We start from the raw sequence: 12116 nt of genomic DNA, 5'->3' as shown, positions 1-12116 counted from the left end.
TTTCTTTTCTAAATTAAAGAAAGGAAAAAAGCAAAAGTCTAAAATTAGTCCTAAATCTTTATGGAAAAAAAAACCATATATCATTTAGGTAATTACAGCTAAATTCTACTTCTTTTATTTTTCTTGTTTTTTAAGTATAAATATAGAATACAAATATTATTTTCCATAAAGATTTATGACTAATTTTAAATTTATGACTTTTTATTTTCCATAAAGATAATGATGCACCATCCAATTGTGCATTTATGCAATAGCTTTTTATTAATTGCACCTACTAATCAAGATAATTTATGGGATTATCTTATTTACCATTTGTTATTCCAGATTGGTTTGGTGATATATTCTAGTGGTGCTAAGTGACTCCTTTGCCCATAATTATCTTTATGGGAAAAAAGAAGAAGTCATAAATCATTTAGTAAAAAGTCATAAATCAAGCAGGAAGGTGGTGATATACGTAGTGAACGTCAAATGGATGTTTGAAATGCCATTACTAGCTGCCAGTTACAAGATTTGCGTTATGTGAAAAATAAATTTACTTGGGTCACTACCAGGTGTGGGGGAATTAAAGTAAGATTAGACAGGGTTGTAGCGACGCAAAATTGGATGGATATGTTCTTTGGGTTTCGAGTTTCTCATTTGAAGGAAAATTTGTCAGACCATATACCTATATTGTTATAATGGATGCAAAAAAATAACGTTAGATTCAAGAAAACTTTTCGGTACGAGGAAGTGTGGTCAGTGGAAAAAGGTTGTGGAGCTGCGGTACAACAAGGGAGGGCGATAGAGTTTCATGTCTCCCCAATGTTTCGAGTCACGGAGAAGATTAAGGTGGCACGAATACAGTTGGCTAATTGGGCCAAATCAACGAAGCGTTTAATTCTGGGAGAAATTTCTGAAATGGAGGATAAGTTGAATGCATTATTCAGAAGACCTTTTACTGAAACAACTATAGCCCAACGACATGAATTAAATACCCGGTTGCAATCCTTGTGGGCACATGAATAAGCGTTCTAGAGGCAGAGGTCAAAAGAAAATTGGTTAAAGCTTGGGGATCAAAACACAAAAAAAATTCACCTGAAGGCTACTCAAAGACAACGAAGGAATACTTTGCCGGGGTTATTTAATGAGGCAGGGGTGTGGCATGAAGATAATAGGGGTATGGAAGCGGTGATCATGGATTATTTTTCGAAGCTGTTTGACTCCGAGGGTGCGATGGATGGATGTGTCAGACATATTGAGGGTTGTGACTCCTAAAGTGTCGGCATAGATGAATCAAGAGCTTATACGGCAGGTTTCGAATGAGGAAATTAAAGATGCGTTGTTTCAAATGCATCCGACTAAAGCTCCAGGACATGACGGTATGTCACCAAGTTTCTATCAGAAGCATTAGGAGACTATCGGCCAAGATGTGTGTGATAGGGTAAGACATGTTCTTTCATTGGGTCATATGCTTAGGAAGATCAATTATACCCATGTCACTTTGATTCCAAAGATTATTGATACCACATAAATGACTCAACTTTGGCCAATTAGTCTTTGTAATGTGATTTATAAGATTTGCTCCAAGGTTCTTACTAATAGATTGAAAGTCATTCTTCCGGAAATTATTTCACCCTCGCAAAGTGCCTTTATACCGGGAAGGTTAATATCTAATAATTGTATGGTAGCCTCGAGGATTGCACACTACATGCATAGGAAGAATAATGGGTGGAACGAGGTGATGGTGCTGAAATTTGATATCAGTAAGGCCTATGATCACATTGAATGGAGTTTCTTGGAGAAAATTATGAAAAGATTGGGTTTTACGGATAAATGGATACACTGGATAATAATGTGTGTTTCGATAGTGTCTTATTCATTCAAACTAAATGGGGAGCCTATGGGGCTAGTCTATCCGAAGCGGGGAATTCGCCAAGGCAATCCATTGTCACTGTTCTTATTTGTTTTATGTGCAGAAGGTTTATCGACGTTATTTGATTCGTGGGAAGCATAAGGTCGAATTCAGGGGGTTCAAGTTTGTAAAAAGGCCCCAAGTGTTCATCTTTTACTATTTACGGACGATAATTTTATATTTGCCAGGAGTTCTATTCAGGAGTATTTGCAGTTGAAGGAATTATTAAGTACTTATGAACGTGCCTCTGGGCAAACAGGTTAACCTGTCAAAAAGTAGTGTTGCGTTTAGTCGGAATCTCACGGAAATGGTTGCCCAATTATTAGCCGATTACCTAGGGATGGAGCGTGTAGAGTACCATGACCGATATCTCAGGCTACCAGTGTTTATTGGTAGGTCTAAGAAAGATACATTTGCTTATATTAAAGATCGGTTGTGGAAAAAGTTGAATGGTTGACGTGGATCTTTACTTAGCAGTGCGGGTAAGGAAATTTTGATAAAGACGGTGGCACATGTAATACCATTGTATACGATTCAGAGATTCTTGCTACCAAAATCTTTCTGTGATGAGCTAAACCAAATGGTGGCACAATTTTGGTAGGGAAATGAAGCAGGTAAACGTAGAATACATTGGGTGAAATGGCAGCAGTTGTGTAAACCAAAAAGTGAAAGTGGATTGGGATTGGGATTTAAGGATTTATATGCTTTCAATCTTGCTTTGCTTTCGAAGCAAGGGTGGCGACTATTACAGCAGCCAAATTCTCTTATTGCACGAATTTTCAAAGCCCGGTATTATCCTACCACAGAGTTCTTGCAGACTCCTGTCAAACCTAATTCTTCCTACTGCTGGCATAGTGTGGTGGCATCTCGAATAATTATTTTTTGAGGTGCGAGATGGAGAGTAGGGGATGGTTTACGAATTCATATTTGGGGGGGATAGTTGGCTACCACAGGAGCATGTTTATTAAGTCCTTAGCCCCCTACCAATGAGGTGCACCCATTTCTTACGGTGAGATCTTTGATGGTGGAGGATGATGGAGTCGGGTGGAACTTGAATTTAGTGCGTAGATGGTTTTTGAAGGAAGAAGCTGATTTGATTTTGAGCATCCCTTTGAGTTTATTCCATCCCGCTGATTCTTTGATTTGGGCAAAAGAACCAAAGAGGTTGTTCACAACTAAGAGTGCGTATTTTTTGGCAAGACCATGCCAAGGAATAGGTGGTGATGAGCCCACGAGATCGATGGTTAATGTGAGCACAAAGTTTCTTTGGAAAGCTTTATGGCAAGCCAAAGTTCCCGGAAGAGTGAAAATTTGTGTATGGCATGGGTATATGAATGAGTTGCCTTCCAAAGTGAATTTGAAGAATAGACGCATACTTACAAAGGCTACTTGTGGATTTTGTGATCAAGAAGAAGAGACAATAGAACATGCATTATTAACGTGTCCTAGAGCGGCATCTGTATGGTTTGGAAGTCCGTTAGGACTTCGGTCGTTTAATGGAAGTGATGAGGGGTTTGGCGAGTGGCTGGAGCAAATGGCACATAAAGTATCTAAGGAAAGCTTTGAGCTGCTCCTTGTTCTAGTTTGGAGTATTTGGAAGGTACGTAATGACTTTCTTTGGAATGGTGTTGATGTATCTCCATTGGATACCCAAATCAAAGCATGAACGTGGCTGGTCGAATTTAAAAAATGGAATGATGATGTACCTCAACACTCCTTGGTACGAATACTTCATTGGTAGACTCCAGCTTCTGGGTGGATAAAGTGAAATTTTGATGCAACATGGGATGAAAATGGGTCAATTAGAGGTTTTGGACTGGTAGTTAGAGACTCGACGAGAGGTTTTATGGCGAATCAGGTGGGCAGGGTGAAAGGTGTAAGATCTGCACTTCACGTTGAGGCTACTGCTGCACGAGCAGCAGCGTTATTCTTGAGCAGATGGGTCACGGAATAGGTCCAGGTGGAAGAGGATGCGTTGCTAGTGACTTCAGCAATTTAGAATGCAGGTACAGCGTATAGTGGTCATTACAAGCACCTGTTTGAGGATACAAGGAAGCTTCTGCAATAGTTTAGGCAATGGAAAGTTACATTTGGTCGAAGAGGGACGAATAAGGTGGCTTATCGCCTTGCAAGGTTTAGTTTAACTATTGATCACCCAGTCTCTTGATTCGAAGAGTCTCTTGATGTAATTTCTGATTTATTATTGAAAGATAGTATTAGTAGTTAATTTGGTGCAGGACACTCTTTTTCCCTTGATTGGGTTGAAAGTCCCGGGAAAGTTTTTATTGAGGCTAAATGTAAGCACCTTATCCTCGATTTGTACGTATTTCAATCTTTAATGAATATCGTACTTCTTCAAGGCCTAACTCATAAATTATTTTTTTGAACAAATGATATTATTTATACTAAATAAGAGAAAAATAAATTTAATCTCATAATAAATTAACAATAATATAATTTAAATTCGTCTTTGATAAATTCTTCAAGGCCTAACTCATAATTCACGTCCCTTTCATTTCCACCAAGAAGAATATCCCTTTCTTTGAAAATCAAAAATCCCATCACGCGCATTGACCCCGCGTGCAAGCACTCCTCTCTTCCTCCTCCCCCTACTCCTACTATTTGTTTTCTTTGTTGGCTTTCGGAAGAAGCATTTATTTAGACAAATCAGCGTGAATTTCTCGAGAAGTTCGTGATCAAACTGAACCTCAGCCGTCCGATTTACCTATTATTTTTCTTCCGAAATAACCCATCTCTCCTTTCAGGTAGACCCCATTCCAGTTCGTTGCCTCTCCGAATCTGTATCGTTACCTTTTCCCTCTCCACAATTGGCAGCCAAGCTTTTCCGGCCAAATTCTTGGTCGGTAAGTCGTTTTTACCTTCTTTCCCTTTTTACTGTGCTATAAAGTTTCCTTCTTTTTGCTCAAAATTTTGTGGGTTCGATTTATTTCTGGTTTTTCTGAGATTTTGGGGGGTTTTGTGATTTGGGTTTCTCTATTCATATTTTTCTCGAAATTATTTGTTTGGTTGCTGGGAAAATCGTTTTTGTTTATGTTTTTAATCCAACTATTTCATTGGGTCGATATTTGCAAAAGAAAATGGATAAATGATTTATTTATTTAGCTTTTAGGAATTTAAGAAAAAAATGGAGCTTTACATTGATGAAACTTTGCATGCAAAAACAATTCTAAACTTTCTATTATTTTCTCTCTAATCAATTTGGCAAACATTTAAAAATTAATTTGTTTCAAAAGGTATTGAACGGCTGTATCGATTGAGTTCATGTTAGACTATGTTTTTTTCTTTGAACAAGTTGAAAGATGGTTCTAATAACTCCTTGTGCATTTATGCAATAGCTTTTTACTAATTACACCTACAAATCAAGATAATTATGGGATTATCTTATTTACCATGGGTTATACCAGATTGGTTTGGTGATATATTCTAGTGGTGCTAAGACTCCTTTGCCTTGTTCACTAATGTGCTGTTCTGTTGGCTCCCATTTTTAGGTTCAAAGGAGGCATAAGGCCTGGGGAGGGGAGGGGAGGGTGAGCTGAACGTTTGGTGTTGGTAGATACTCTAAATGGGTTGCTTTAGTTCTAAGGCAAGGCGGCAGTTTCCTGGACACGAGGATCCCGTGAGTCTTGCTTCGCAAACGGCTTGTAAGTTGTTCAATGTTCTCTGTTTTATTAGTGTTTTTTGCATTCTCCTTTTGAACGATGATGACTATGTGTTTACACCCCGTAGTTTGTTGTAATCTTTTGGTTGTCAATGAAGGCCCTGTACACAGTTTATTAATCTTTGACTTTTTATTTTATAGGTTCTTCTACTTGTTTCGTTTCTCTCAGCAATTATATTTATCTTTTGTGTCTAAAATATAAGACCACTTGATCTCATGTTACTTCCTGAGTTTCAATTGTTGGCATTAGGCTTTGTTTCGTATGTGAACTGTAAGATCCCACATCGCCCAGGGTAGAGCAGGTTTATATGTACATGCCCACCTCCCTATAGTAAGACGCATTTTGGGTGGAAGCCTACGAACAAATCCATGAGGGCGTGGCCCAAAGCAGACAATATCTTACTATGCGGACTGGGATGTGACATGAACCTTTATATTCTACCTCAATTAATTGGTTATGGCCTCAAAAGATAATCAAGGCATTTGACTACAATATTTGTTTTGCTGCTGTATTTTGACGTAATAATATAATTAAACTGATTATTTCATCTTTTCTCTCTCTAGCACATGCACAAACTTACTCTTTCATTCTCAAACCAATTTAATGCTTTCGTTTTGTTCCCCAGTTACTGTTAGTGAAGTTGAAGCACTCTTTGAGTTATATAAGAGTATCAGCAGTTCTGTGATTGATGATGGGTTGATAAACAAGGTATGTACCTGCTTGCAACCATCATGCTAATTCTCTCCCAGCCTTCTTTATTGTAGAACTTCAAGTTTTGATTAAAGTGAAAAGGACTTGGATTTCTAATGTTCGTATTACAGTACATTTTACAATTGAAAGTTTCAACGGTGTTAAACTGTATTGGTCAGTGTATTACATGTTGTAACAGGATGGTTCGCTTTTACAGTTTGGTTCCAAATATATATATATTTAAAATCAGTTTAGAATTAAGACTACACATATTTACACATAAAAATATTTGTATTTATTTATACTGTCTGGTCAAAAGTTTTTGATAAACATTTATTTACTAACGTAATACTACAAACTTTATGTGCAAATATCTGTTAGGAAATGTGACATTTGAGTGTTCTTGGTGAATATGCAGGAAGAATTTCAGCTAGCCATTTTCAAGAATAGAAAGACAGAAAATCTCTTTGCAAATCGAGTATGTATCTATAGTTTTAATTATTAGTGTAGTTTTTTATTGTGTGCAGATTATGCTGTATGTATAAACATAGAAATCATGCTGTTAAGTATATTCCAGAAACATATAAAACTAATTTCTCGAAACTTGTGTACTTTTTAACAGTTCATGCATTAGATGACTGGTAGTAATTTAACTTTCAGCTATGCATAGGTTGTTGACTTGTGCTCAATCTATTTGTCCACATTCTGTATTGTGGTGAACAAATTAACTTTATGCAGGTGCATCAGTTGTTTAATGAATTTCATCCGCCTAAATTAATAACTAGATGTAATTTAAATTTAGAGTAATTGGAGGTATTCAATTCCTTTATTTCACTGAATCATAATATGACCTGGTGAATCTAACTATTTTCCTCTCTAAATTTCTGTTTTGGTTCAAGTTTTGACTTTTGTTCTTGAACCAACTCTATATGCAGATATTTGATATGTTTGATGTTAAACGGAAGGGTGTGATTGACTTCACCGACTTTGTGAGATCACTCAATGTTTTCCATCCCAATGCCTCGCTAGAAGACAAGATTGACTGTAAGTTGAATGAACACATAGATATCTTAAATGTATTTCAAAGAACAGAGTTCCTTTATTTACCACAGAACCTCTAATGCCTGTACTATATTCTAAAGTTTGCATTTTTATGTTGTGTTGCAGTTTCATTCAAGCTTTATGATTTGGATAGCACGGGCTTTATTGAGCGCCAAGAGGTATATTGGTGTTCTCCTTCGTCGTTTTTTTTTTACTCTTTCTTTACGTTGTATGCTTCATCTGGGTATGCCGAAGTGGGTTAGGATATAAAACAATCAGAATTGCAGGGCTGGTTAAAAATTGTGTTCCCATAGGAAGTGGGACTAACCAGTATCTTTCTGTCATTCATTGAGTGAAACTACAACACATTACACTATTGCAGGGGTGATTGAGCAGCACGCATGGGTTAGAAAATTAAACTATATTAAGCTAATCTTATTAAACACCAGAAGAAGGATGAGGATATTGACAGATAATTTGTTAGAATTCTCACAAAATGGATGGCAAAATTTTCAGCAGCTTGTAAACTCTTTGATTTTTTTTCTTTCTTTTTGTAGCTCTGAGAATATGAGCAAAAAGCTCTGAGCCAAAAGAGAATAATACACTGGAAATGTTTGAGCATATATTATAATTTGTATCACTTCACTTCCATATTCTGATACTCCGTATGAATATACGCAAATGTGCTAAATTTCCTCCTGTATAGATTTTCGGATCTTTTAAAGTTTTTGAGTGTGTCTTTGTAATTTTTCTTTTCACGTGTTTTCCCTTTATAACACTTTTCCACTACGGTAATGCAATCTATTCACCTACGATAGTATTAAACCTCCTTGTATGCATCTTCATTGTTTTTGGTTTTGGCAGGTCAAACAAATGTTAATTGCACTTCTTTGTGAATCTGAAATGAAGCTGGCTGATGAGACCATTGAGATAATTCTTGATAAGGTATGTTGTCATTTGTCATTGATGAAATGCCTGACCACCTCAGGTGACACAGAAGTGTATACATTTGTCTTTTGAAACTCATCAAAGCCTTCCAGATTGTTTATCTGCTAAATATTATACACCAATTTCGGTGCATTTTGTGGAGATTCACAGTAAACACATTTTAGAGTCATCCTTTTAGAGTCGTCAATGTTTTTTCTTCCAATTTTTCCATTTGGCATCACAAATTTATTAGATTCTCATGTTTGTGGACAGACTTTCTTGGAAGCTGACGTAAATCAAGACGGGAAGATAGACAAGTATGAATGGAATAAATTTGTCTCAAAGAATCCATCATTGTTAAAGATCATGACCCTCCCCTATCTTCGGTATGGAACGGCTTTTTTCTATCTCATGCATAGAAGTCAGTGTTTCGTAAAAATTTCACAAGTTTTGAAATCTTTCTATTCTTGACTGAATGCAGGGATATTACTACCACATTTCCAAGTTTTGTATTTAATTCCGAGGTTGATGAGATCGCTACATGAGAGGCAATAGCTTAGAAAGGATAGTGTTTAATTTAGTTCCTTGTAGTTTTTATATTTACTAATCGACTAGTGTTCAGAAGAAGAAAAAAAAAAAAAGGGAATGAAATCGGTATGTTGATGAAAGGGGAGAGAGCTGCTATCTGCGTTCGGGCATAAGGAAAGTCACCTCAGTGGTAGTTTCTTTGTGATTGATTAATGTTTTTTACTGTAAATTTGTAGGTTGTGTTTCTTTGTTTTGTGTCCGAAAAGACGTTTTACAAGTTTGTTTATCGGCCTCCTGGAATTTCTGAGAAGTCTTTTCAGAACACCTGTTAGCTCCACCATAAAAGCATCAAGTGTTCTGGGGCTTACAGAAGGATGATGATTGAAAAACCAAGGCTTATTTTTAGCTGTGCTCCCTAGAACTTGATTTCAATCTTACTTTGCCACCTAAAACTTAAAAGTTGCCATTTTGCTCCTTAGAACTTAAAAGTAGTCACTTTGCTCTCCAGAACTTGATGTAGATCTCATTTTGTCCCATAAAACTCAAAAGTTGTCGCTTAACTCTTTGAAACTCAATATTCAGTTCGGTTTGGCTTGGTTTTATCTACTCCATTACATAATAGTTCATTTACGTATGTGGCATAATTAGAGCCAGATTAAAGCCAACTGATGGCTGCCGTGGATCTAGTTGTTGTCTTTACATTCATCTCTTCTCGCTCCATCTCCAGCAATCTTACCAAAGTTCCATTGATTTCGTTATTTTTTGTGTTCTCAAGGAGTAAGCTGACGACTTTTGAGTTTTAAGAGGTAAAGTGAGATCAAAATCGAGTTTCGGGAAGTAAGTTGACGACTTTTGAGTTTTAAGAGGCAAAGTGAGATCAAAATCGAGTTTCGGGAAGTAAGCTGACGACTTTTGAGTTTTAAGAGGCAAAGTGAGATCAAAATCAAGTTTCGGGGAGTAAGCTGACGACTTTTGAGTTTTAAAAGGTAAAATGGGATAGAAATCAAGTTCCAGATGGTGTAGCAAAAAATAAGCCTAAAACTAAATGAGAGGAACGGCTACAAGAAATTCTATTGTTTTTATGTTTTTGACAAAAGATTTAACGGTTGTGTTGGGGCAAGATTTCCCTTGCACAACTCCCCAAGGAGGTGGCCCCTTGGATGGTAGTTGGGTGGGCTCTTGCTGTTTGTTGTACTGCAAAAAGAGTCGCTAGTTAGTTTGAAAGGTGTCTTTGTAGGACCTTTGGTGTAGGCATTGAGGCTTGCAATCAAAACTAACAAGGATTTAGGCGTGCCACTATTATCTTTACATAACAGACTGTCGAATAGAAGTGAATTAAGTTGATTACTTGCGCCCCAAGTTTCTTAAACTTCTTGTTATCAAAGGATTGTCATAGATGGGTTAAGTCTGTATTAAGTTCTTTTTCTTTTCTTGTAAACAAGGACTTTTAGTTCATAATCTTGTATGTTTGAAACGAAGGGAGTTCAAGACCCTTTCAACCACTTCCTCGATCACAGTTTGCTTTTAAGGAAAACGAGTTGATTAACTTAACTAGATTTGGATACAAATGAGACTCTTAAGTAGAAAACAGTTGATAATGACTTGAATACATGATGGAAGGTACATTTAAGCAACAGATCTAATAAATAAAAGTACAAACAAAGAGACTTGGGCAAGATTTAACCTTGTCAGGCGAGGTTGAACTTCTTGCAACCACCTCTTTTTGAGTTTACAGAGGTTGTATGCTAAAAAGGATGGTAGGTAACTAGGTTTGACACAAGGGAATTGATACTACAACACTAAGGGAAGGTAGCAGAGCTTTTATACTGGACAGAAGATGGCTTTTCTAAATGAACTATAGCTAAAAGGACTGAATCTAAACAAGTTTCAACTTTCAGGGTACGAACTGACTTGAGAGCAGAGTTTGTATGTCTTTTGATTGGTTGTTTGAGTGTCTTTGTCTCTGATGTCTCTTTCTTCTTTTATAGACAATTTGGCCTGACCCCTTGAGCTTTGCTTTTGGCCGATGGCTTTCGGAGGGCAATGAGTCATTACTTAATTACTTGTCATGCCCTCGAAAATGTGCTTTTGGCTGGTGGTGAGTTGGTCTCTGTTACCTGTCACTTCACTCATAGGCACATGGCCTAAGCCTTTGTCTGAAATGACTTCAACTTGCTTCAGGCCTTTCGACTAGACTTCAGGCAATTCTCCATTTACTTTGGAATCCTTGGGCCACCTTATCATAAAGCCCAATGTTAAATATTAACACAAACAGATTGAAAAACCCAAAATATCTCATACTCTCCAAATTGACAAATCAGTAAATCTTGATTGCCTACCTTAAAAGTTTAACAAGCATGCCATGATGCATATGGATGGAATGCTAACAAAAGGGATGAATCAGTCGGATATATTTTCCCAAATTTGTCAGAATTTTACATGGTAATAAGTAATAACTTTTGGGTGACAAATTTGAATCTGCACACATAAAATCTGAATTGACCGATTAATGTTCCCGATTCAATCTATAGCATACATGGTATGTTAATGTCCAACCAAAAGGAAAGGAGTAGTCCGTATATGTGTGTGTACATATATAACATATAACATGAACAAGAATCATCACTCTACGGGAAGCATTTACGATTAGGTTTGGTCACACAATGGTTGCGAGTAGCCGTATTATGTTCGTTCTTTTTGCCGTGGTGGTACTCACACTGGGCCAATCTTCACGTCCGGTCTCGGCATGGCTGGCCGGGGAGGTCCTTCTCGAGATACAAAACGTTATGGACCCTTCGAAGGCTAAAATCGAAGTTCATTGCAAGTCCGGGGACGACGATCTGCAAAACCATGTACTCGAATATGGCAAGATTTACAGCTTCAAATTCGAGAATAACGCTCTGGACACAACCCTTTTCTATTGCTACTTTCAGTGGAAAAATCCTGAGGGAAAATGGATCCAAACCTCCCATGACATATACGACGCCAAGAGGGATCAAGAACGTTGCATGCATCATTGCCAGTGGCGGGTTGCAGAAGAAGGCTTCTTTTCTTACAGCATAAAGAACGACGTTTGGGAAAACCTCTACAATTGGACCTAAATGAAAACTACGTACTTAGTGTTTTTCTCATTCGTTGATGACGAGTTCGAGTCCTTAATTTAATAAATCTCGTCTTATGTGATATTCTGGGTGGTCACATGTGCTGGAAATTTGAGTAGTTTGAGTAGAAATTTCTTTGTCCTACATTGGTCATTCCCAAAAGTTTTTATCACTTTATAAGGCTTTGTCATTTATAGAAAATGATTGGAGTAATAGGTCTGGAGAGTAAAATTGGGCTCACCCTTGGGGTTGGGCTTT

General features: G+C 37.2%; 3 protein-coding genes across 6 annotated transcripts; all 3 read left to right on the top strand.

Moving 5' to 3' along the window:
• Positions 1–2912: 2912 nt before the first annotated feature.
• Positions 2913–5448, top strand: LOC126619746 (uncharacterized). Its single transcript, XM_050288160.1, has 4 exons — positions 2913–3491; positions 4129–4188; positions 4657–4755; positions 5401–5448. Exons 1-4 carry the CDS (start codon positions 2913–2915, stop codon positions 5446–5448), a joined length of 786 nt encoding a protein of 261 aa, XP_050144117.1.
• LOC126620027 (calcineurin B-like protein 1) lies at positions 4479–9079 on the top strand. 4 transcript variants are annotated; one of them, XM_050288487.1, is made up of 10 exons: positions 4479–4579; positions 4657–4751; positions 5401–5553; positions 6197–6279; positions 6680–6739; positions 7197–7305; positions 7429–7481; positions 8167–8247; positions 8503–8615; positions 8711–9079. In XM_050288487.1, exons 3-10 carry the CDS (start codon positions 5475–5477, stop codon positions 8772–8774), a joined length of 642 nt encoding a protein of 213 aa, XP_050144444.1. In that variant the 5' UTR covers positions 4479–4579; positions 4657–4751; positions 5401–5474; the 3' UTR covers positions 8775–9079. The 4 variants fall into 4 exon arrangements, with proteins under 4 accessions (XP_050144444.1, XP_050144443.1, XP_050144442.1 ...); XM_050288486.1 differs by having other exon boundaries at positions 4657–4755; XM_050288485.1 differs by having other exon boundaries at positions 4515–4751.
• Positions 9080–11420: 2341 nt separating this feature from the next.
• Positions 11421–11858, top strand: LOC126619745 (S-protein homolog 5-like). The gene has a single exon (XM_050288159.1). It carries the CDS (start codon positions 11421–11423, stop codon positions 11856–11858), a length of 438 nt encoding a protein of 145 aa, XP_050144116.1.
• Positions 11859–12116: the final 258 nt, after the last annotated feature.

The sequence above is a fragment of the Malus sylvestris genome, chromosome 4, assembly GCF_916048215.2.
Source record: "Malus sylvestris chromosome 4, drMalSylv7.2, whole genome shotgun sequence".
Classification (NCBI taxonomy): domain Eukaryota; kingdom Viridiplantae; phylum Streptophyta; class Magnoliopsida; order Rosales; family Rosaceae; genus Malus; species Malus sylvestris.
The sequence above is the reverse complement of the archived record's forward strand: the minus strand, read 5'-3'. Positions and strand labels throughout refer to the sequence as shown.